This window comes from Sparus aurata, chromosome 4 (assembly GCF_900880675.1).
Source record: "Sparus aurata chromosome 4, fSpaAur1.1, whole genome shotgun sequence".
Classification (NCBI taxonomy): Eukaryota; Metazoa; Chordata; class Actinopteri; order Spariformes; family Sparidae; genus Sparus; species Sparus aurata.
In genome coordinates, this window is record NC_044190.1 from 24,929,966 (window position 1) to 24,957,340 (window position 27,375).

Genomic DNA, 27,375 nt, shown 5'->3' on the forward strand with positions numbered 1-27,375 from the left:
ATTTTGTTTGGCCGGAGGGGTCACATGACAGCTGCGAGCGAATGCTCTGAGGGGCTTTCTGCTTTCACTTGACACTGACAGGCTGCGAGACAGTCCAACACCACAGAGAGAAAACATTCCCTCTTTCCATGACATCACCCAGCCAGGAATGGGGGGATATGGAGGGAGGAGAGGGGGCACAGCTGGTGGCAGCCGCAGTACCATCTGCTACTGACTAATAGTTCATGCTGCTTTACTTATAAACTTGCACTTCTGTGAACCAGCATTGTGGCTGTATGGTCAGCATCACAGAGCACATCACTGATAAATTTCAGACGGACAGTCTTATAATATTACATTACTTGGCAGATCCTTGTATTGATTCATTTTTTTTTTCTTTTTAAAGGAATAGTTTGACATTTGGTAGGCCTACTCATTCATCAAGACAGATCTCATGTCTGTCAATTAAAGGTCTCATATTCTGCTCATTCCACTGGACAATGTTGTTTTTCTGATACTGTCCATTGCTTTGGCACCTCTCTTCACTCTCTTCACTCTCTGTAACGCTTTTTTGGTGGTTGAGGGAGGTGACTGTGTGACATCACAACCTTAAAGAAGTCCTGATGCACAGTTTCTGCACTTTGATTGTCCTTTTTGATACTTTATCAATATCTATATAACACCTAAACCTACTTAATAAACATTTATCTATCTATTTATTACACAGTCAAATATGAAACTACAGCCAGCAGTGTTTTCAACAAACACCTTCACACAAAAATAACAGGTTTAAAGCAAGTTTTTGCCCATTTCTTGGCTGCACATGCACATGGCACCTGCGCATACACACATCTGTACTCACCATACATCTTTCCCTCATCAGAGAGGATGATCTTCCTGCGTCCACAAGGAGGATAGATAGCGAGGGCCTCCTGGAAGCTCTGTTCAATGTCAGGGCTCCACACCCCCTCTGCATCATTGTCTACAGGCTTGTCTGCAGAGTCACTCATCCTCTCCATGTCCTCGGCAGGGCTCTCGCTGCCGCTCCAGCTGCTGGGATCAATTGTGGCGGTTGGGCTCTCCAAGCTGAAGCCTGGAGCAGACTAGGGAGAGACCTGGAATTCCCAAATAAACAAACACAATGGTCACCCTCCACAGCAGAGCGGCAGACATCGGCTTCCAAAAAAACAACACAGTATACACAGTGTCAGTTAAGACCACAATATGGGGCAGAAGTAGCCAAACAAGCTTGGACATCACCAAAAATGTTGTTGATTTTATCTAAAATGGATGTTATGGATTTAAAAAATGTAACATTTTCATGGACATGGGGCTCTTCCTTTTTATTAAATGACAGGACACAGAATTACAGCTAAAACTTGCTCAAAGATATGATAACTGCTTCAGACTATGATGGGGGATGTAACCCATGACTAAGAGATGAGGGGAGTCCACAAAACACTCACAGGCTACAAGAATGTATGATTACAAGGTGGTCCACTGGGTAAATTGTATATAGCCTACTCTGACTCAAGATTTGTATTCTGAGAATCGTTTTTGTGCCCTTATTCAGCACCGTCAGTCACTAGTGGACCACAGACATTTGAGAGAGCAGACACTAAAGCCACACACAGAAGATTTTTTTAGGGGGAAAAAAGGTTGCAGACCTGTGGGCATCACAAGAAAACTAAGGTTTACAAACGATGGCACAAACCAAGAACCAGCCTCCTCTGCTAGTAAGCTGGTCTCACAGCTGGAGACTCTCTCTTATCTCACCAGTGACTATTGACAAGATCAACAAGCTCCTGGGTGAATCTGCAGCTAATAAACTAAGGACTGGGTCATTATCCTGTGACGTCATCAGGAGCAGAATGGGTTTCATGTCCAGTTACATAAAACAGCAGCATATATAATGAGAAAGGACTGTTACAGACTACAGCTTCATGAATGTACAGATATGACTAATTGTGACATTCATCGGGCACCAGCAAAGCATGGGTGTGTTACAATGATATTTAGCAGTGCTGTGGTCAATATACACTTTGTGGCCTTTATGAATGGAAAGCATCCTGCACACAGTGGCATTAGCAGCCACAGTGATCGACCCAGCACTTCAACTTTGACGGTTAGGGTTTAGAGTTTATTAAAATGGTTGACTTACAAGAATTATTTTGTGTTAAGATGTGCAGTGTGAGAGCCGTAGATCGTTTATCATGTTGAGCTTATACTTGCACGATTCACATGGCAGAGGTATGCTGGCCTAACAGATGGATAAAGCCCAAAAATCTGCATTTTTTTTCAATAATCGGAATCAGTGGGGTTTTTTGTCCAATTGCCAATAAAATAAATTAGTAATCTGAATCTAAATCTCCACACATGTTTTACTTAAGTATAATATCAATATACATGAGTTACATTCCATCACTGGTTATTCACAATTTTGATATTAAGATTTTCTTTTGTACTGCACATGACATCAGTTCCAAATAATAGTCTCCTTGATTACTTATAATTGTATTTCTCCTGAAAAAACATCTTGGTTGATCTCTACTGACATTGTCACTGGCCTTCATGCTTATTTATACCTTTTCCTGTTTTCCGATGCGTTTAGGATATGACACCCCACAAAAACAGCAGAAAGGTGGACTTGTACATTGGCAATGAGAAAAGAATCAATCGACTTACTTATACCTGAAGTTAAAAAAACCTGCATAGACATTAATGTTGGTTTACTTAAAAGCAATCCAAACACATAGTTGTTTTGTCAACTATCAGACTGTGACTGTCTTTACACTTAATTCACAAGAAAAATACTTTTCTCTGATGTTCTCAGGTTTCTTAATCTCTTCCCTCTTTCCAGACAACCGTTTCCTCCCTGAGCAAGACCCTATTCAAGCAGCACAAGCTGTCAGGAAGTGGGAATAGTAGCATATGTTTCTTCCAGCATGTCAGTTCATGAGGGGGAAAGGGGGATGGGAGCAAGCTGTTGGGGAAAAAAACTCCCAGAGACCAGAGAGAGCTTTTACTGAATTCCGTTTTTGTGTGCTGACTGCTGACACTGCAGAACGAACTCACAAACTGATGAGGGAGGGGAAAAAAATTCCCATTTCAACCACTAAAAGGCTGGGACTCTTTCTAGATGTGCTCCTCTCATCCCAACCAAATGATGAACTATGCTGCTCGTAATCACTTCCAGCTTAGATTTTTACTGCAAGAAGAGGTTCAGAAGAAAATATATGTTTCTATGCTATGCCTATGTATAGATACTTTTCTTTAGAGTAGCTACCAATATTTTAAGTTTGAAGTCTTGTCTGCTAAAGCAGTCTTCTTTGATTCATAAACTGACAAACGCTTTTTGCATGTACATCTGAAGCACCAATGAAAAACATGTATTTTCGCTAAAATCACTGATTCTCTGTTTTTGCAACATCATGATGTAGCAACACGTTGATCAGTCTTTAGTGACTTTGTTTCCATCACACCAGATTGATTCGTACATACTGATGTTTCCCACCTTTTTAGGTGCTTTCCTACAATGCCATGACAGTAAGTTAACACTGTTACGGTACCATGCAATTAATCATTAGACCTCAATGCCACCTACCATCTATCTGTTGTTCATGTAAGGACAACATCAATATCAAGTAGCGATTGCTGAGTAATGTGATCCTTAAAATATGAACACATTTTTATATTCGCTCACGCAAGAACAGAACCTGAGGTATTGGCTTATTGATTATTTGTACCTAGCGTTGCCATATAGACAAAATTTACAGTACACCAGTAGTACCTAGTACACTGACTTTTTACAAGAAAAGACACTCTCAAACAGTAGAGCGCAGTATCAATGTACTGTTAATGCAAACCAAAACTAAAAGCATATAATTGGTGAGACACAAGTTGACATTTATTTTTAAGTAATCTAGCCACAAGAAATGCAATGTGTTCAGTGAATTTGGCACTACTACCATTAATCAAAATGCGGCTAGAGAACAAAATATTGATCATTTGGCATTTGTTGAGAGTGTGTCAAATTTAAATATGTCAGTGGTAGTTTTTTTTCAGTCTTTGGGGGTAAAGGAACAAGAAGAAGTTGCTAGACAAAGAGCTGCTGGCAACAGGTTGCACTCCTGCAACTTCTTAGTGAGGTAAACAACTCCTTTTCCCCATTAATGTTTGCACTGGGTTTAAACAGAAATATTGCCATTACTTTAACGATTTGACAACAAATCCGCCGCCATCATCTTGTCAGTCACCTCTCCTTAATCTTGTCACCTTACATGTGAAACAGGACTCCTGCTACTCGTAGCCATCCAACAAAGTTTTGATTTTAAAACATCAAAATGACTGTGGGGTGGTGGGCAAGTGATGTAATCAATGACCGTGTTACACTGGGAACGTCTACCATGGCAGGAATTTTACCACCCTTTTATGCAAATTTGTTACAGAGCATTTAGAGAGGGAAGAAAAGAAAGTAGAGGATTTTTAACATTCTAGATCACCAAACATGGCTCAGAGCACACAGTAATACTCCAAAAATTACCCCATATACATTATTCCTCCAGAAGACCTTTCTCTAATATGTGATAAAAATCTGTCTTCAGGATGCTGATTATCTGAGGAAACAAAACAAATCAACCAAAACAAATAGCACATTTAACCTGACAACACTGGATAAACTTACTTGTGATCGATATGTGTATCATAATATCCCAGTGTGCAATATCATATACATGGGTAGAGACGGATTTACCAATTTACTAACAATTTTCCCTTCATAAATAAACAATTGAAAGATTTGGGCATTGATTGTTATCAAATATTAGGTAATATGACATTATTTGTGGGTCGAAGATGTTTTATTGTTTGGATAATCAGTGGAATTTGTATCCCACTTCAACTCCTCTGCTTCCATGTTTGTACAATACCAGATTATTACCACTTTTATGTGGGATGTGGTGGAGTAACGAAGAGGAAATGAGCGTTTGTATTGAAGGAGGGAAAAGGATGTAGGGTACGGTTTTTCATGTGTGTGCAGAAAAGACGGAGTGCACATGATTTTCTTTTTCATTTCAGTATCAGTAAACTTACAATCAACCTATATACTGATCTATTATATCTCATCAAATGGAGATGAGATTAGTATTGTCTTCATTTAAACGCAGATAAAATAACAGGATTAAAGTCATCCCCAGAAAGGATTCTTTGCATCCAGTGGCATCAATTGAATTCATTTCACCATGTGCAACATGTGAATAACCTGGCAGAGTCCTGAACGAGAGCGGTCTCTTAGTGCCCTAGAATCTGTGGACTAATTACGTCCGTCAAAAGAAGGCATGAATGTCACCCACAGAACACTTGTGACTTACAGATAATTGAATACTTCTGTCTTTGCAGGGTGTACACCATAGAAATGGTCTTATTTGTGTGGAGACGGCCTGCAATGCAATGACTGAATGCGGTAGCTAAGCAGAGCAGTAGCTGTGACACGGCATTATGGGAAATTACACTTACTGTGAGATTACATAAACCACTCACCAAGCTGGAATCCAGCTCCTTAAATTAAGAGAACCCATTTCACCCATCAGACAGAGCAAGGTAATGAAATAGCAGATGAGAGGTCTCAAATGTAATTTTCCATGTGGAGTTCTTTTGTGCCGCTATCTCAGAGGGTGCAATAATGATTCTGTGAATGACTTTTGTGCACCCCATAATGGCCCACAGTAGTTAAGGCCACAGTGTGTAAAACTATAATTATCATGTGATTTCAAAACTCAACATTTTCAGTGTGTTGTAAAGACATATCCTGGCCTTTGCATAATTATTACAGCGATGTCAAAAGTATTCCAATTTGAGCAACACGCAACCTACTATGAACATTTACAATGACAGACATTACTGAAATTCCATTTAGTTTTTGTCATTAAAACAAAATAATTACCTTGTGTGAGGCATGTGTATGGAATGAGTCTTTGATAGCAGGTCTCTGAGGACCTTGAGATGCAGTTAAAGGGACATGCAAAATACAATTAACCAAAACTCTTTGGAAATACTGTAAGAATTTTATCTATTTTGAGAGCTTTACCACTTAAAGTAAAGTTTAGGTATGTGGCCCCCGTTTTAATAAAACTCAAAATTAACTGAGCAGTGGTGACATTGAATACCCTAACTTTAATTTTTTTTAAATTTGGAACCCACTCTTAACATACTGGAATTACATTTAGGAGAGGAAAGCTGGGATGAATAGCAGAGCATGTTTAATTACCACAATCATATTGAAAAACATTTCCAAACAGATTAAACCGTGGAAGAATTTCAGAGCAAAAATATTGATCCTGTATTGGATTTTCCTTTAGGTTTCATGAATAAATCTACAGATCTGGAGTACAGATGAATGAATAAACAAGGTTTTCAATACCAATTTCCGCAGGTCCACTGGAGAGCCCAGAAAGCTTACTTATGCTGCCTCTGTTATTGGCAATGGCCTCGTGTTTATTTCATGCCTCTTTGAACCGGCAGGCTTAGGTGCCGTGAATCTGTCTGATATCATCCCACTCAAATCTGAGGCCTGGATCCCACAGCCCGGCAACCATCAGGCCACTGAGGGATCAATCTTTGTTTGCCAGAGAATAGGATTGATTTACAGGTTCTGTCAAAGCAACCCTCTCTACCTGCCTCAGACTGAGAACAGGTAGCAACAACATGACCTGGACAACATCAGATATGTTGGCAGCCCAGAAAAGAGGAATAGCTGAAAGGTCTCCCTTTCTCAACAACAGAGGGAAAATTGACTGTGAAGCTAAGGGACCAACATTTTTCCTTTCTCTGTCCTGCCAGTAATACCAAAATATAAAAAAAAAAAAATACAATTTCCCATTCAAACATGAAATGTAATGAAAGCTCAGAAGACATTTGCCTATCAAAAATTTGTAGTGCATTCCAGACAGCATGCAGCCATGTCACAGCGGTGAGGAGTGTGAGCGGAACACATAAAGCTCAGGAAATTAAAGCTGTAAATAAAGGTCCGTCAGATAAAGGATCTCCTGACAGTTATGAGAGCAGAGCAGGCCGAGGGCTGGCCGCTGGCTCATTCAGAACGCGTGCGGATGGGCATGAAAAAACAAATCACAGTGATGAGCATGAAGGCCACCATTTGCATTTGGCTCTGTCAATTCAAGACTTTCATTTCTTTTCTTTTTCTCTCTTGCCATCATTTATCCCCTTATATACTTTCTCGCTTCTCTGCATTCATCCTTTCTGCTCCTTCCTATTTTATTTTGGCAACTACTGCATATCACACTACATTCAGGTCACAAATAAAACAGCCTACTAAGAGGGGCTGTGCAATTTGTATTGAATTTGTACTACGCACAAATATTTTGGAGATGTCATCGTTAGTGATGTTAATATGATACCCAGCAGGTAAATGCATTTATTGCTCATCTGATGCTACACTTAAATAGTGCTTTGCTCTCAGAGGCTAACCAGTTTTGCCCATTTTTCTGTTGAACTACACTTGTTTTCATGATACATTTTCCTAAGAGGGACCATTCACACTTTTTAAGCATGACAGTCATCAAAAGATATGGATAGGTTATTGATTAGTGAAGACAGTGAACCCCAAATTCTAAGGAAATTAAGAAATATCTACAAACAGTACAACCCATCTTTATGTTCTTTGAAATTTCATCCTGTGGCCATGTACAGTCATAATACTTTGTCAGTACCAAACAATTAAAATATAAAATGTCAGAGGATTAAGTAAAATCTGTGACTTATTTGTATCAAAGCCGCTCTAACTAAACGATGGTATCGGCAAAATGATATCAACATAAGCCAAACCAGAGCTTGACCGAAAAATCTCTCTTTTAAGATGGCAAAAAAAAAAAAAGAAAGACAGATTTTCTTCGAAATTCTTCTTTCACCTTGTTCAATGTCGGTACGAAGACGAAGGCTCTCCGCGTATCAGCAGGGTGAACACATGAGGCTATACAAGGATCCCAAAAGAGTAACACGAATGCACTTTAATTGGAATTTTTGGGGCATTTTGTGGGTAATGAGAAATAGGGATCCAAGGCTGATATTTTTTGTGAGACACTAAGCATGTAGTTCTGAAGTTCGACAATGTATTATGTGTCTTAAGTGTAGCCAACACTGAACACTGAATTTGGTCCATGTGTTCTTGAAGATTTGTCAATGTATGTTTGTATAATCAAGTCTGGAAAGTGAAGACACCATTAACAGTTTTTATTTTAATGTAATTAGTCTGCCAAATGTCTATGTTTTTTCTGAATGTTATCCCATTCAAAAACTAAAAAAAAATTAAGTGATTGCCCGAGTGGCTAAGACTGATGTCTTCAGCATCTGGGCCATAGAGCTCCAGTTTAGTTAAAGGGGCTATATGTAACAATTTGTAGTAATTTTCATGTATTAATCGCTTCTAAAGGTGTGCTGACTGTAACAGAGAGCTGAGAGACTGAACAGCAGCTAATGATAGTTTATAAAAAAAAGTGCTTCCAGCGCAACACAGAAGTTCCACAGAGCCCCTTTAAAAAACTATTAAAAACACATCAACGAGCCATGACATTCCACTGGGTTACATCTTTTACTGCTGCTTCATGTTTTCTTTTCAAACGTGTGCACTATAATTCTGAGTAAATCTTGCCTACACTATCCTCCTGCGTTAAATATTCACAAGAGCGCACAAGGGTGCATTAATCCACAGCCAAAAATAGTCCCCAACAAATGCTCTACTAATTCATGTTTGAGCAACACTTGCAAAAAAAACTACAGCGCCGAGCAGTTTTAGAGTATTATTTTGCCTTTCTGTAAAACAAAATATATATTTGCAGGGTTCTCCCCAGAAATTCTTAGTGGGGGGGGGGGGGGGGCGTGACCGCTCGTCAACTTCAGTCGGGGGGGGGGGAGGGCGACCGCTCGTCAACGTCAGTCCGGGGGGGGGGAGACACGGACGTACGGACAGCCGGTCATCAACTCCGTCAACCGGGGGACGGCGGACGGACGGACGGACGGACGGACGGACGGACGGACGGACGGACGCTCGACACTGTCACGCGCGGAGTATAGCGGCGCTGACCGAGCGGTATAGCGGCGCAGCGCCGCTGTTCCACCGTCTGGGGAGAACCCTGATTTGTGACTACAATTTTTGGATCTTTATCAAGAACAAATTGCCTTGGGGCCACATGACTCAGAAAGTCAAATACTATGAGAAATGGACTTTTGGTTTGATGTATTTTGTTGACTATAACAAAAATATAAGATATCAACAACTTATCTTTTACTTTGATTTACAAAAAAAATATCTATAAATGCTCCAAAAAAGGGAATAATTTCAAGACGTATTGTATTTTGGACAACACAGCTTGCCCATGTTCATGATGTAATTATAAACCAATGAGACTTCTTGTTGGAAATGTCTACTTGGCTCTATTAAATAGGGGGGGCGGGGACACAGTTTGGACGTTACCGCCCTCCGTTGCTGTGTTTCAGATCGGATTCCAAACTAATTTACCGGGCATAGCCTGCATATTAATGTTGGGAGCTTACCCTCCAGTCTATCTGCGCCTCCAATGAATCCAGGGCACCTTCGGGGCAGAGAGAGCTGGCCTGATCTGTGTCAGCCATGATAACAATACAGCGACCATTGATGAAAGGTCTTGTGGGAATTTATTACAAGCAACGGCTGGGGAATACGGTGCCAGAGAGACTGAATAACCCACGTTTGAATACAAGCCACAAATTACACACAGTTTCTGTAAATGAAGTGACTGTGTGCCTTTGTTCCATGGGTTTCCTTTCACTAGTGGGGAAGCTGAACACCACTACCGCTACTATGGCCAGGACTGAGAAAGGAAGTTGTTGAAGCCGAGATTTCCTGCTCTCATTGTGGTTAAGAACTCAAAATGTTTATAGTGGTTTCAGAAACTGACTCATCTAATGATTCACGGAGTGCATATTGCTTTTCATCTGTGTGCGATCACAAGGCAGCTCATTTATTTGTCTTTTTATTCAAATAAGAATGGGTAGAAAAAGTACATGTCCCCGCGTCTAAGTAACTTCTGGGGTACTACACATCAGTAATGAGTGGTTATGGCATTATGCTGTTCTAATGCCTTTTTCCAGCACACATGATTGAGACTGCCATATGGTAAAAATTATGAGGCCGTAATATTAAAGTGGTCTGACTTCAAAAGGGTCAGAGAAGCTCATTTTATGAAAACTGGAAAGGCTCAAACACAACTTGTTGCCTGTGTTGTCTGCTATTCCGTCAGCAAAACAGCATTAGACTTAAACACAGTCTGTCTTCTATAAGTTTTCACAAGGAGTGAAAAAAAACTGTGTTGCACTTACTAAGGTGGTTGACAGGGCCAAAGTGCATTCGGTAGCTGGCAGTCATTTTATGGCTGCAGCACTGAAGCAGATTTACTTAGATGACGTCAGTGGCTTTGAGCCAGCTTTTCCTTTTTGGTGGCACTCTCCACTGGCCTCAGTGGGCCCTGCTCAAACTGCTGAGCAGCAGCGCATACTCTAAAATTCCCTTTCTAGACCAGGGTTTACCTCAGGGCACACACAGTCTGGAAGCCTGCAGGAGTGTCCTCTTCTTTAAAGGGTGCTTTGACCGAGGAGCATACTGATGTTTTGATGTGATTCTACCCCTGCCACACATCACATCTAATTACACAATTAATGACTCTGTGTCCAGATTTAATTACAGATCGCAGATCTTTTTCTAGCCTGGGATTTTCATAACAAAAATAATATTGTGTATTATCATTTCAATTATAATGTGGGACATGTAATGTGTTCACATTCCCATGAGGAATTTCAAAGGACCTGACTACAAATAGAAAACATGCCTTGTTGTACATTGACATCCATATTTTCAGTCAAGTAAAGCCTTAATTTGAGCATCAATTTACTGTCCATACTGTATATGCATGGATTTATGTTAAAAAATTATGTAAAAACTGACAACTACCAAAGCTTTTAACAGCAGAAAATATATTGATATAATCAGATCTATAAAAAAAATCCCTGTCCTGACAACAAGTGGGTACAACCCACAAACCAAACCCAAGACAGAAATAAAGGTATTTATTCATTCTGACAGATATATTAATTGGTCTATCACAGCTGTACTAGTATTAGCATATGTGCCAAGATAAAAATAACCTTTTTTTTGTAGATTATAATGCAGAAAAAGGTGCTTGGGCTAATTTATAGTTATCAAAAATTCCCAGTTACTATGTCAGTGATGTCCTGTTTGACAACTGAAGTAAAATATCCTGGTTCCCTTACAGATCTTTTACACTTTGAAGTCTTTTATTACCATGTTTGACAGATAATTGCATAAAATGTGCGTATAATGGCTGATATATCAATATACATTACTTCCTAGTATCCGTATCGGCCCCAAAGATCGATTGGGTGTACTTTGAACCTGCAAAACATGTCACTTCATCCAGGTATAAGAAAACTAGAAAACACAAATAACTCAAACTAAAAGTTATATTTGCATCTTTGTGACCTAAAAAAGAATCAATCCTAAATTGCTACTAGTGGAATTAAAATGTCATTTTAGCGCGAATTCCTACCTCATTCTGAGATCCTGGCATCATTCAGATAATTAGTGTCTCTTCATTAGTCCAGGGTCTGGTGAAGTATATCTTTAAAACTCACTGGTTAATATGGTGATATTCTGACATTATTGTATACAAGGACTGCACGAAATTCGATGTCAGTGCACAAACACTGCAATGGCTTTTAAATACATGAAGATGTATCTGGTAGGGTGACTGATGTGTGTACAAAGTTGATGTCAGGCTCACAAGAGATCATCACTGACAGGAGAAGTAAAATCTTTGCTTTGTAAAAGCAAAAGCAGGAATTGTGGGATTGATATGTGCCATAATGTACAGCATAAAAACACCAAAGATATTTGACAAATATTTGGCCAAAATATGGCTTTTCTGGAAGTCGGAAACCCTTGAACAATATCCAGCATGGACAACCAAAGAAAAAGAGGAGTCTCGCCCTTTTCTCTGAGAAGTAACACAGTCCACTCTGTGCTTCACAAAAGCACATTATTCTGTCCACACTTCACAACAGACAGACTACACTCTCTGTAGTCCTGCTCTCAGACCTCAACAAGGCAGCGTAAAGGACCAAAATCTGAAGGAACAAGACATCAAAGTATATATCCACAGCAGCACAACCCTGTCTCCTTCGGATCTTTATCAGTACCTGCTTTATCTTTAATACGGTGGCATCATTTTAAACTTCTTGTGCAAATGACTGATATGTTTTGCTCATGACGAATTCCAAATCATCTAAGAAATATCAACTTATCTGAATATATAGAAAGAGCCGGGCGGTAAACGTGTCTGTCTTTTAGTCTTGTTAACAAACTACAGGTGATGTTAAATGTGTTGCATTAAGCTCCACCAAAAAGCAGAGGGAGTTTGGAAACTCCTTTTCAGAGGTAAAGTCCCATTTGGTCAAACAAAGACAACATCCTATTCTTGCATAAATGTTATGCAGGCTTGCGTCCAACAGGTCCACTGGTTGCATAAGCTGAAAACAAAGCATCTTTTTCTACCCCTAATTTTTTTTTTTCTTCCAAGCAAGCAGATTTACACTGTGACTTGTCTGGGGGTAACGCCTCACTGCATTCAAACTGTTTCCAGGAAATGATAACTGCCCTTTCAATGTTAATTAAATGAAAAATGCTGTGTCCCTTTTTTGTTTTTATCTCTTTAGCATGTTACATCAAATGTTTACCAGTAGTTAACTGTAAGAAAAAGCACCTTTCACATTATGAAAGCAAGACAGAGAACTTGATTTAACCAGCTGCTTTCACATTAAAAACAAAAAGAGGGGGAGGCTGTAGGAGCTGCAGCCAAAAACTTGTCTTAGGGAAGGAAAGTGGATTTTGTTCAACCTCCTTTTGAAGCTTGTGCACGTCTTTTTCAACCCCGTTGCTCGGTTGTGTCACTTATTCTGCTAAGCTGGTTATAATAACACAATATGGCAGCTTTCCCAAAATTTAAAGCAGAGTGATTATTTTCCTGAATGTGAGCATGAAACACAATTGAAGCCACGAGATGTTAAGATTAGTGTGACTGGACAGCTGATTGAAAAGGCACGACTGAAGAGCTCCAAAGAGAATAAATGAGGGTACAGCGAAATATAGATATGTAACAACAAAGACTACTTGATTGAATCAAGGAGCATACCTGAGCTGTGTAAACTGTGACCTGATGACCTGACCGGGCTATTTGTTCAATGAAACCAGATCTGACAATTCAAAGCAGCAAAAATAATTCAATAAAGTGTCAAGAGGGAAGAAGTGGAGACTAAGCACAGCCAACTTTACTGTTGCTAATGAAAGCGTCTGGCTTTATTTCAATCCCTCCGTTTGCATAATAGCCTGTGTAATTTTCCCAGAGTCCACCAAACGTTATGGGGATGAAATCATGGTAAGGAGCAAAAAAAACTTTGTGACACAGCTGGCCTGCAGTTGAGGGAGGTGGGGAGTTGAGTTTTTAGCTGAGCAGGCATTTCCCAAAGTGGAGGAAGGAAAAGGAAAACAATGAAGGAAACCCCAAATAAAAGCCTCATAAACATCACATCTTAAAGGGGCACTGTGGAGTTTTTAGAGAAGAAATTCAAACACAGAATCTCACAAAATGAATGAGGTAATAATACAAACTCAGGACTGTATAAACAAGCTGCTCTCAGAGGAAAATTAGGTCCCCAGGACACTGTTGGAAGCTAGAGAGGTGGCAGGGTCATATAAACAAAGTTGTCCTTTAAGGTCAGACTGTTCATTCTGTGTATTTAGTCATGTAGACAAATTGCTTGTTCACGTGGTTTGTTTAGGCATGAAAAATAAGTCCATGAACACCTTCCTCTCTTGATTAAAACATTTCTCCCACAACACAGTGCACCCTTAAGCTAACTTTCCCACTCAACGTTAACCAGAGGTTTTAGCTTTAAAAGGCGTCACGTTATGTCCTTTTAATATCACTTAAATCCCCTCAAAGTACCGCACAAACCTACACAAACGCTTCGTACACATTGATAGTTTTCAGGACGTGAGTCGCTCGGAGGAGGACACACCATGAAACAATAAAGGAGTTTTGGCTAACCTTTTCCTTACAGTGACACGGAGAGCAGCACGCAGTGAGTCGGGAGAGAAGTTACACGTAAAAAAAACAACAAACAAAACATTTACTTACACAAAACTTCGATGGCGATGATAACAAAAAGCCCCGTCAAACGTGTTGAAGCAACAAGTCTCCCCGCTGCGTTTCCTTCGAGGTGGTCCGAAAATGCTCCGGTGAAATCTCCAACAACTCCCGGCTGAGCCAACTACGGAGAGGAAAACAGCAACGTTTTCAACCGTCATCTTGTCCAAAAAACTGTTATTCGTGCGGTGTGTTGTTTGATTCACCCCGGAGCCCTCTGGGACTTTCTGAGGATCTAACACGGGCACGAACGAGCATCTGGGGCTCTTCTAGGGGCGTATGGTCGGGATTCTTTTCAAAAAAATGTGAAAAATGTCAAAGATTTTCGCTGCTATGTCAAAGCCATAGGCTGCAACAGTGAGTGTTCAAAGTGAGCACCCTGTTGCAACAGCGACCAGAATCGGCCATCTATCTCTGCGGTGGAACAAGACGACCTAACGTTACTTCACGCCGTGGGATAAAAGAGTAAACACCTACATAAGACAGCATTTTTTTTCATAAATATTTTTTAAAGACGTCAACTAAAAAAAAACCCCCACGAACAGAAGTCTACAACCAGTTTGGATACCTGCAACTACCATTGAAACTTACCTCGTTATTGATATCTCATATAAAATGTCCCTTTCTTTTGGTAAGGGGATGTTACGGGGTATTTTTAATACTATGTCAAGTTATTCTGGTGTTTCTGGGCCAGCCAGGAAAAGGTGTAGGTGAATCGCTTCGCGCACTGACAGAGATGCGAAGAATGCTCGGAATGAGAAGAGGAATGAAATGCACGCAAAGAGCGAGTTTGCGCCGGGGCGGAGCGAGAGGTGGCGTCATCCCCGAGCCCCGGCAGCCAGCCTGGGCAGCAGGCAGCGGCAGCAGGGGCAGGGAGGGTACAACACATCCCGAGAACTGACGCCTTCAGGGACACTCCGATTTTACAACTACGCAGCCGTCCATTTGTATTAGTATCGATCCAGCTACGGTTATCCGTGACCCCTCTCGCTTCACCTCAAGCATACCAAAACCATGGCCAGCCCACACTAGGTAGAGACAGAGGGGCGTTATATTAATGATAGAAAAAGAAAAAAAAACCCTCAGAGCTGCATCTATATGTTTTCTTTGGCTGTGAGATTGTGAGATGTCTTGCAACCTTCCCTAACATAAAGCAATTTCTCACGTATGTGAGAATTAAGTTCTGAGAAGCCACAAGGCAGGAAAGCATCTGACCAGATGTGCAAAAAGCAGTAAAAGTGCACGGGTATGAACGTAATGTGGTAATATAAATAATGATAAACAGTAAGGAGTTGAAATAAAAACAATAAGTATGACTGATATTACGATTATGAACTGGGGTCAGAGTTGTATAAGTACCTAGAAGTCATACTTACAATACACAAGACACAATTATGAATTGTGTTACAGAATAAAAAATCAAGTGATAAGAATATATCCCAATATCCCTCACTAATTTTGAGTAGTGTAAGAATTAAGTACAAGTTCTGAGATAACATAATGCGGTTAAGAATCTAACCAGATGTGCAAAAAACAGTCAAGTGCACGCGTATGTACATAATGTGGTAATATAAATAATGATAAACAGTAAGGAGATGAAATAAACGTGGAAATTATGGATGATATTAACAGTACGAACTAGGGTCAGTGTTGTAAAGGTACCTAAAAGGCATACTTGAGTAAAAGTAAAGATATCGTTTTGAATTATTACTTTATACACAGTGAAAATCACCCATAGGAGTAGTACTTGAGTAAAGGTCTTAAAGTATCTGTTATTAAACGTACTATCAAAATTACACCACTCAAAATGAGTTAGGGATATTGGGATGTGGGTGCATATGTGCATGGATATGCAGTAACAGTGAAATGTGTCACATTCAGGTATCTTACAGAATAAACAATCAAGTGAACACTAAAATATATCCCAATATCCCTTACTAATTTTGAGTAGTGTAAGAATTAAGTACAAGTTCTGAGACAGCATAATGCAGTTAAGCATCTAACCAGATGTGCAAAAAGCATTAAAGTGCAGGCTAATGTATGCAAAGTTGTGATATAATGATAATAAACAGGAATTCGGTTGAAATAGATGTTATAAGATAGGCTACTGTATACAGGCTGCTGTATGAACAATATTATATGAACTAGGGTCAATGCTGTGTAAACTACAAAAGTCATACTTGAACAGAAGTTAAGATATGATTTTAAAATATGACTTCAGTAAAAGTGAAAATATAGTAGGAGTAGAACGTGAGTAAAAGTCTTAAAGTATCTGATATCTGTCATAAATTCATCGTAAAAATCAAATGAGTTAGAGATATTTATTTTGTGTTTTGTGATTATTTTTGGTCCCCAAAAATAAAGCAACACATTTCATTTAACTTTTATTGCATATCCATGCACACACCTATAGGCACCCATATCCCAAAGTACAATTAGTCAACTGTATATAAACACGCAGACATACTTTTTGAAACTTTAAGTTATCATTTTTGTAAATAAAACTTCACTTTATTCTCTTGCAACTTATACTCCTCTTCCTTTTTCCTCCATGATACCTCAGTATTTTAATTTATTTTATCTACCTCAATATTTTATTTTATTACATAACTACTTAAGCATTTTATTGTATATAGTATTGTATTGTTTTTTTGCATATTGTATCATGTATCTGTTTATTGTTCTTATTGTTTCTATATTTTTCTTTCTATGTTGATTGTATTTATACTAGAATGTACCTACTGCTATGATGACCTAATTTCTCCTTGGGGATTAATAAAGTTATCTATCTTTTTACCATCTATCTATCTATCTATATATATATATATATATATATATATATATATATATATATATATATATATATATATATATATATATATATATATATATATATATATATATATATATATATATATATATAGATAGATATATAAATATATATATCTATATATATATATGTATATATATATAGATATATAGATATATATATATAGATATATATTTATATCATGTATACTGTGTACTCAGAACAGATACATTTTTTTGGAATCAGCGTTGTTTTTAATGCGATTGCATTAGTTTAATTCAATCACAGACTAGGGTTGCAGCAATGCACTCATTTTAAGGAATACCGTCATACATGTTTTTAAGCCCCACCATTATAAGGCGCTATGGGTCAAAAAATGACTCCACTGATGACACAAATTAACCACAAAAGGACAACAAAAATGACCAAATTCATGGGATTTATTGACACAAAGACAAATAAACAACCAAACCAAGACACTGAAACACAATGATTTAAAATCCCTGACTGTTAAGCATCAATACCAGCCGTCCTCACTCCAGAAGCCTCTCCCCTCTGATGCTGCGACAGGAGCTTCACAGCACCTCTCCCAGGCCAGGTGCACCTCACTGAGCAACAGAGCTGCAGCACACCTGAGCACAGTTAGAGGGGAAATGAGACAAACAGCACAGAACACACACGGCCGTAACACATGTACACTTGCATATCTATTATATGGAATTTTATAGTTACTGTATGCATCATTACATTGTACGGACTGCCATTGTTAGTAATTGTTGTATTATCACTTTAATGTTGAAAGAAGCTGTATTTGAGTCAAAAAAGTGGTCGTGAACATAGCATTGTTAGATTGTGTGGGAGAAGGTGTGTGATTGACATTTCAATCTCTTTGTGATTCTGTAAAAGCCAACATGAGAGCATCATGAATTATAACAAACAATGTAAATTGCTGTTGTGGTTTCTATGTCATCATTTTCCATTTTGTTAATTTTTCCTCATGGCTCAGTTAAGAGCTACCATATTTCCTACAGTACTTAAAGGCAGCAGCTGACTTAAAAACACTGACCAAAATTCAAATAGGAGAGAGGAGGGGAGAGTTGAAAGCAGGCCTTCATGCTGATTTGGTGTGGAGAAACTTTATGAAGCTATAGCCTAATCAAACCGTGGCCCCTAAATGGGAATTTTGAATTTCCTTATTTCATGTTATTTTTTCCTTCCATCTTGTCAGCAGTGTGCTATATTTATTACCTACAGCACTATGGATTACCGGCAAACTTGAGCATGCTGTATATGTCATCTTTAAGACGTTTGAATCTTTATTCTTCAACCTCCACGACTTAACTGAGACACACATTTCTATGTTCACAGACCTGCTATATGATTTGATTTTTAGAGTTACAAGTGTGAGTTTAAACAGTTATAGAGTGAGAACCCAGACAAAGACATGACTGTGGTCCTGTCTGAACAAGTCATCCATTAGAAGCCAGTGTTTTGACACCAATCCTTCAAAAGAAAAGGATCTATAAAGATGAACGACTGCCCCTTTGAGGACATCCATCAACACCTTTTAACACATGTCCATGCACGTTTCGCCGAGAGTGAAGCACCAAGAGGTGTGGAGTTTAAATGTTCTTTTAAAGGGACTGTCTTTCAATGCAGATCATGGCACATCTTAGCCACTCACACACACACACGAGAAGCCCCTGTTATTGTTTCCCCAAAGATGAATACAGCTGGAGATGAACAGCAGTAATTCAGCAGCTGACATGTTAAAACTAATCTTGGTGTTTGCTGAGAGCTCTCATCACATGTGTCAGAATTCAGAAAAATGCTCTCATTTAAGAGGACAGTTTTGTGTAGGTTACTGAGCCAAAAGATTACAGTTGAATTATGGATCCTCGAGTTCTTGGTTCTTTTCACTCTGTGCAGTTATTGTACCTCACCACTCCTGAATGTGATGAAGGAGAAAAACCACCAAACTGTTTACTCCAAAACAAACAGCTCACCCACAAAGCCCATCCTACAATGACGCTGTTCTTGCACTCAGCTGTTGTGTAACAGGGTGTGGCCACGAGCGGTGCAGCGGTACAAGCTGTATAGGTGGCAAGTGAGACAAGGCGGATAATTGTGTCAGCAGGAATGAGCGAATGAATGTGAAATGTCGGACTCACGTTCTCCTCGTGAGGGACAGGTGGTAAGAAAGTCCACACCTGTAAACGCACACACCTCTGACAGCCTGAGTTCAACACGTATGAGTTCAATGAAAACAGGAAGTTGGTCTGAAATCTCCCAGGCCTATTTGTATGCAAACTACATTTAGATAACAGGAAGATTTACTATGATCCGTAACTGAACTTTTCTTTTTTAGTGTTACTGAGCACGCCATCAAATCTGACAGATAACGTCACTACGTCCCAGCTCAGAGGTTATATTTGAAAAATGGCTAATAGAAACTGGTTCTTGATTTACTGTGTGAAATTTTGACTTAGATTTAATAATGTCCAAAATGAAAGTATAAAATTTTAATGAAAAAGGCCTTATCGCAGCCTGTTTACCCTTCTGTTGTCCAACAAGTGACACAGAAGTATCCGCTGCTGTTGTATTTTTGACATCTAATTTAGGAATATTCAAAATTAAAGTATAATGAAAGAATAAAATTGAAACAAAGAAGCCTGTTTACCCTTCTGTCATCTGACAAATGATACAAAAGTGGTTTTGACCTGTGATATAGGAATGTCTAAAATCCAAGAACAGCAAAAGTATAAAATTATAATGAAAAGAAATGAAAGTACAGCAAAAGTTTAATATTGAAATAAAGAAGGACAAAGGGGTAATGCCTGTTTACCCTACTGATGTCTGACAAGCAATACAGAAATATCCACTGCTGCATCACCAGACTACATGGCATGGTTTTCTTCAGTTGGCTGTAAGACTGCTCAACCATAAAATATTTATGACTTTTTAATCATTTCTGTTTAATAGCACACAGAAACTACATAATTCAATTTGTTACACAACCATGTGCTGTAAAATGATTGAATGAATCATGTTTCTTGTCCACACCTGACCTCAAAATCAGGTAAACAAGACCCACTTTGAGGCTCTTATCATATCAGTTAATGTTGTGCTCTTTAAACAAATTCTTGAGTTAAAAAAGAGTTGAGACACAGTAAACCTGGAGAAATCAACCACTTTGACAGAACCTGAAGGTCAAGGTTCACTAAATGTTCACTAAACCTGTAAAGTTCTAAGTAAAAGGAAACAAAATAAATTAACAAATCAAACACCAACATTTTAATAAAAAAAATGCATTACCTTCAATACATTCTTAACTGTATGTTTTCTGCTGAACTAAATTACACAGTATGAGTAATAAAGTGTAAAAATTACAAATATGATGTGGTTGCAGACATCATTTCAGTTGGAGTTCTCGGTGCCCCCACCATAGTAAGGGTAAAGCCTGGAAGCTGCATTACTCAGCCCTACACTCTCCTGTTCTGCACTTACACTGCACTGTTTGTACACTTTGCCCACAAATGGTCAATTTTTTCCTCCCAAAACAGAACAAAAACAGGCTAATGGAACTGACCCTGACCTGACACAGCCTCATAGTCGATCAGGAATAACACTGTAATACTGTGAACACTTTCTGTCTACACACAGTCTGCTGTTTTCAAGGACTTCTGTACGAATCTCACTGCTTAATACAATCACTAACTTCCTATTATCAATGAGTATGGTTAGCCCAACAAAAGGTCATGATTTTTTAAGGCCTATGATATGACTCCTTATATGTTCTGGTCTTCCACCTTCAACCTACAAGGTTTACCCTCTGATTTGATTTTCAGATTTTCTTTTTCCATTTGTTGTAAAATGGGTAAACTGCTTTACATTATGTGACAAGTAAAGGGTTTTGTTTACCTTCCTTCAGCTGCTGCTTCGAAGCACATCCGGGCATTCATAAATCAACCTTAGCAAATACTACCTATGCATCTTAAAAGGTGTGCATAGAATTGTGTAATGCATTGCCTCATCTGAACATGTAAGTCATGTAGTGAAATCTTTTTCTGGCGCCTGATGTCTAAATGAAGGCTCCATGCTGTAAATTGCAGAGCTGGAAGTGAGTCACGTTTGTGCTTATGGGAGAAATTTCTAAGGTATGGCCAGAATTTAAGTTTAAAAACATAAAAAACAGAATGTGGAGAAACATCAGTGTTGATCTACTGAAGTTAGCATGCTAACCAGTTAGCCTGTCCTCATACCACTTTTTACCATCAATATATATATATGTATGTGTGTGTGTGTGTGTGTGTGTGTGTGTGTGTGTATGACTAGCCCCCTCCGTGACAGCTGCCTCTTTGGTTGACCTCCGCTGGTCAGCCACCTCATAGCTGGCTGCTAGGTTAGCATTCACTGCACTATAGATATCACCCAGGCATGTTTCAAAAGTAGAACATAAACTCTCAATATCTCTATCAGTGTTAGTCAAGCAGGTCATGTGTCAAGTCCCCAACCTCTGGCAAATTGCACTGATTCTGATAATTCTGCTATATTCCATGGGTCTTACCAACCAACCTTCTTTGTTTACGATTTAATACGTTTTCACTTTCATTTTCTTTTATGTTGCATGAAGGGACTTATCTCAGTTAAGTCCAGTTAAGTTTTGATCCATCCTGTGGTCAACTGTAAGCCATCTTTTCCTTAAAAAAAAACAAAAAAAAAACAGAAGAAAGAAAAGAAAACAGATAAAAATGTAACAAATTTAAAATTGTCTTCTAATTTTGTTTTTAATTTGTGTGTGTGCAGAACTCTCTCACTAATGCGTTCACTATATTGTGTCACTCTTAACATGTATTTCATTTTCTAATCGCTGAAATAAAGTACACCTTTTTTTTAAAATAGTAAGCCAATTTGGGAGCTCGGGGACACCGTAGATAATAACGCCTTAATCATTAAACGCATGCTTCAGAGAACCCCAATCAGCTGTTCTGAACCAGTGAAGCCACAGTTTCTCTGCTGCCGTCCTCATTCCTGACTCCTGGGTTGATAAGGTTGGTCTGTGCTGCAGCACTGCTTTGATTTGAACCTGCTGCTTGGAGCCTCTCAGGGAGACCGTGCCGCAATAGAATTAACCTGGTTTAGTTCATTTTACCCCAGATCTGCCCTGCCACTGCCTGGCCTGGTCTGGTTCAGTCTGGCCTGCAACCTCCTCTAATCAGATAGCTGTGCAAGGCCAGGTGCTTCCCTGGCTCTTTGCTTTGACTACTCAGCCAGCCGCGCTGATTCGCTTTGTTCAGAGATAAGAGAAGGACGAGTGAGAGCCACTTAAGGGTTAAATGAATAGGAGTGGGGGAGCCCACATCAGCAGAGCTTCTGATTATTGCACGCATTGTGTTTTTGTGCTTGTATTAGTTTGATTGTTGTTGTTGTTTTATTTTAGATATAAGGATTTATTCTCACATGGCAAATGAGTAGATATCACAAAAGATTAAAAAAACACAAATAAGTTACACTACAACAGTCTGAGTTACCTCTATGTTATAATTATATAAATGTCATAAGAATTCAACTAAATGTTGCTCTAATGGTGCAAAATTATAATAAATACATTTAAAAAAAATGTCTTAATTTCCTTTTAGATTGTTTTTGGTCTCCTTTGGAATATAATGATCTAGTTGAAACTCAGCTTGCATTGCTCAAAGTGCACAAATATAGATTAGAAAAATTCTGCAGAGTCATATTTGCTTTATATGAAAACTGTCAATGGACAACTGAAGACTTTGCTTTTTTAAGAGCTGTACAGGTTTTCCACATCACGGGAGGACGTGGTGCAGTTTTATCATGCTGGTATCATGAGCATCCTCACCTCCTCACTGACTGTGTGGTGTGGAGGCTCCTCAGCACAATAAAGGAGACACCTGGACAAAATGGTGCAAATGCATCAAAACTGAGCACATGTTTCCATCCCCTGGTAAAATCTTGACCCAGTCGCCAGAATACAAGTTGGTTATGTTTGCTTCTGCAAACCACAGACAGGTTGAAACTTTACCTTTAGGTTCAATTTGAGATTTTATGTTATGGCAATGCTGTGCTTATGGTCTGGTGAGGTTTAGGCACAAAACCCACTTGGTTACGCTTGGGATCCACTTAAAATACCTTGGTTGGAGATGTCCCTTCCTCCCTTCTTCTGACTACTTCCTGTACTTCTTCCAGGTTCCAAGAATCATATCAACATAAATAAACAGTCCACCTCCTAACCAGCCAACTCTGGAGATATTAAGTGACCATTCCTTCACGGTGGTAATATGGAAAAAAAAAACATTGCCTCTGAATCAAAGTGAAGACTAATGAACAGGATTTAAAATAAAATTGACTCAACAGACACAAACCTGTTGGCACAATGCCATGCTGTCAGACCGACACAATCACTCTCCTGTCTGTGATGATTTATTTTATGCAATATATAATAAACGTCTGTAGTACGACCAGGTGCCCACCGCTCTCCCCACACACTTAAGCAGGACTTCATTAAATAGCTGGTGGGGCTGCAGTTGACCATCAATAGACCTAATGAATGAAAATTACTGCCACGTGGCGTACAGAGATGTGCGGCAGTGATTGCTTCAGTGTAGCCTATCACGTTCAATATTTCATCACAGCAGAGTTGTTTAATATGAGGGCTCTTTGTGATAAAAAAAACCTCTTAATTTTTATACAATTTAAGATATAACATGTGAGAATTCTGCATTAAAATGTCTAAAATAATAAAAGCTCTCTTTATAATTGGTGAAGTTAAATTATCCCAAATATTTCCAACAATGTTCAAACCCAGAGAAATCCACAATTTTGCTCATTAAGGAAAAAGGTCCGTGAGTGACACCAAATGTAACGTGGATAAAACTTTAAAAGCATTAACACGTCTGTGAGCATTTGTGACTGAGTCCCATCAGATGTATTTTCATCAGTTATGTGACTGTTTAATACTGTGTTCACCACCAATAAAGCAAGTTTGTCCATGGGATAACTTGCCTATACTTTACTGTACATTAGCAGTAAGCTAGCAGGCAACAGCATGCAGTGATTCAGTGAGCATCTGATGTGACTCCAGGTGGTTATTCCTCCAGAAGGTCTGACTCTGCACCCGACTCCTCCAGCACGGACTCCTTGGTTTGACCACTCGCGGCAGGCATTACCTTTTGTATGTTTAATAAAATGACATGTTCCTGTTGTGTTTACTACAGATATTAGTAATCAATCTCTTTTCCCACATTCAATTAAAGAGTCTAAATAAAATATGTTACCTGTTTATTTTGCATAGATTTGCTGAGAAGCTTTTAGGGTTGATCCTCTGAGAACAGCTTGTTTATTCAGTTATGGAAAAAATACATATTTCTGAGTTTGTGTTAATACCTCATTAATATTGTAAATGTTAAAAAAATCTGAGTTTGAAATTCTTCTCCCTAACTACATAGTGTCCCAGTTGCAATGTGGACAATTGGTGTGAAGCTCAAAAGCAGCAGCTAAGTTTATGAAAAAACACAAGACAATACTCGAGGATATCCTGGACAGTACTGTGTGTTGGAGGTTATCTGAGGTCAGTGTGTGGAAATGGGTCACTTGATTTTTTAAAAGAAAATCCTCACAGATGCAGTTTCTAATGTTTCAGAGTGCCGCTGCAGCTGTTTGGGTGTTTTTTTTATCACAGTTTTAAACAGTTTGCATACCTGCCGGTTCCCTACAAATCTCTTTATCTCTTTGGCCGCTCAGTTGTCTATTCAATACAAGGTTCTGCCAGCAGGACACAGACATTAAAGACAGATTATTGCATAACCAATGTTTAAAATGTGATTATGACCAGATGTGCACGCAGATTGTATCTGAGGCCGAGGATTTTGTGATATCACACAGATGCATGCTTTTAGAACAGAGCTTCATGTCCTGCCGTCAGTGAAGAATCAGTGCACCGTCCAATTTCTGCCATCTGGCACAAAATAGCTGGACCAACAGTATGATACAAACAATACTAAGAGGGTTTCCTGCAGGAGCAGTGGTATATGTCTTTAATAGAGGCGTAGGGCTTTCAAAGATTGTAAAGTATGGTTTCTGGCACACAATCTCAGCAGTGAAATTGATTTGAAAAAAAGAAGAAAATCAAGAACCACAAATGTGCATGTTCAAATGCAAAAACAGCAGAGATAATGGTGGAGAACATGGATAACACTTGATAGACTCTCCTGTTCTGAGGCATTAGCACAAATCAATAATAAACACACACACAAGTTCTTGGACCTCTAATAGAGACAAACTACTCATCCTCAGTGTCAGTCCTGCCACACTTACCTTTTTATGGGTGTTTTTGTTAACTACTGTCCTATATAAAGGAAACACAGGACTGTGGTCTTAGCGTGTGCAGAGAGGCTTATTTGATATGAATACAGTGGTATATAAAAGGCAGATACAGGAGTGTAATTGCACCTAATGGCTGGAAATGCTCCTGTTGAAGACATCTTTGCTTATGATGTCTGATTATGGGTGATCATTTTCTGCTTTCGGTAAAAAAAGAAAAAAAAAAAAGCACAGCTCCTGGGTCCTGGGCTCTGCTGATGATAGTGGTTCAGAACAATGGGCTATTGAAATGCATTGTCACTATCCCAGCTTAAATGTCAGAAGGTAAGGCAGGCAAGAGATATAAGGCTCAATTTATAGAGGCATACTCAACCAAAACTGAGAGCAGCAGGTATGATGCTATGAACTGAAACAGACATGAGTAGCATTTTATAATCATCTCCAATATATATATATAAATATATATATATATAATAAAATGATATACTGTGTGGAATTGCAGTGTCCTAATAATGAGCTCAATTTCTAATGATTACTTTTAAAGTACAGACTGTTACAGACTAAAAGGCTGAGGAAAATGGTGAGACCTGTTGAAACAACCGCGGTAGAAACACACGTTATTAAGAGGGAGTACCACAGTGGATCACCTGCAGCATAGCCAGCTGTGATTGTGCACTTAAACCCTTCAGTAACTGATAGCACTGACACTACGCTGATATGGCGAATCTGTTAGCAGAAAGCAGAGATATCCCCTTTTTTTTATTCCACACATTATTCTTACGTTTCAAAAACCTGGCGCCTACATTACCCACAATGCAATTTAGCTATTCAGTGACATCACTGGAGGCAATTTAACCGACTACATGTAGCTTCATCCGGAGCCACAAATTATACTGCTTTTTTCCACACATGCAGTAGTCCTCCTAAGTAATTTTATTAGCTGTTTTTTAGATGGAACTCTGCATTAAATAGATAATATTCACTAGTTTTAATATGATGTAATAGTGCCTAGCACTCAATGAAAGCCTGATATCCCCTCGTGAAGTACATATTACACATTGACTTATACCCACAGTATGTTGTAAACTGGATTCCAGGGCTATGTGGGAACAGCGGCAGGAAAGATTAAACCAATAATGACCTTTTCAACACTGACATAAATAAAGAGCATTGGAGAGGAAGATCTCACTGTCTTGTCCTTTCAGTCAAATCCTCTCCAGTAGACTGAGAGGTTTTTGCACCTGTCGCCCCTCAGTTTGGCCTTTTCTTGTTCTTTTAACCTCCTTATTGTATGAAACAAAGGCGAGAAAACATCTTAAATCTGTTGCCATCAGCTGCCCAGAATAATGTGTGATGGTTTTTGAATTAAACACAAAAACCAGGTTGTAGTTTTATGTGAAAAAACAACATATTGTAACAATAGGTGGCATTCTTCTCTAACTTAAAATGATTATATGTTTCTATTGTTCCAATTGATAAACCAGAATAGTGGTTTCAGCTTTGAGAGCTCTTACATGTGATTGCTGGTCTACATGCTTCAGTTTCCTGGAAGAAATCAGCCAAACTGACAGGTTTTCCTGGAAATAGCCACTGCTAATATAATGTAAAAAGAACAGTGTTTTCATGCTGTCATAGGAGTCCTTTCCAAGGTTTTATTCAGAGGCCATTCTCAGGCTTTCAGTCTTCTTCCCTCTCACTCACTGGGTCGAGATATTTCAAGCGGTCTGGCATCGCCGAAGCTGCAGCACACGCAGCATCTCTTCATGATGTTTGAGGGAGGTCTGGCCACACTCACTGTCACTCTGAGATATCTGAATGAAGTTATCTGGATTGTTTTGAATTGAAACATGACAATTGTCGATGGCAATGCCCCATGAGCGTATTAAAGTAACAGTTCACCCAAAATCACAATGACCCACACAGTGTCCGGGCAACGTTTTAAGATGTGCCCCCGTGGTAGCTTTTGGAAAT

At 39.0% G+C, this 27,375-nt stretch overlaps 1 protein-coding gene across 8 annotated transcripts in view; it reads right to left on the minus strand.

The window, feature by feature from the left end:
- The window catches only part of tead1b (TEA domain family member 1b), a 51,859-nt gene extending 36,764 nt beyond the window's left edge, over positions 1-15,095 (minus strand). For 6 of the 8 annotated variants that reach the window (XM_030414496.1, XM_030414494.1, XM_030414491.1 and 3 more), the window contains exons 1-3: positions 14,841-15,095; positions 14,241-14,373; positions 842-1,094 (exon numbers count right to left, since the gene is read on the minus strand). In XM_030414496.1, coding sequence (XP_030270356.1) covers positions 842-998 — 157 coding nt within the window. In that variant the 5' untranslated portion in view covers positions 999-1,094; positions 14,241-14,373; positions 14,841-15,095. The other 2 variants (XM_030414490.1, XM_030414489.1) reach the window with 2 other exon arrangements.
- Between the last annotated feature and the right edge of the window lie 12,280 nt (positions 15,096-27,375).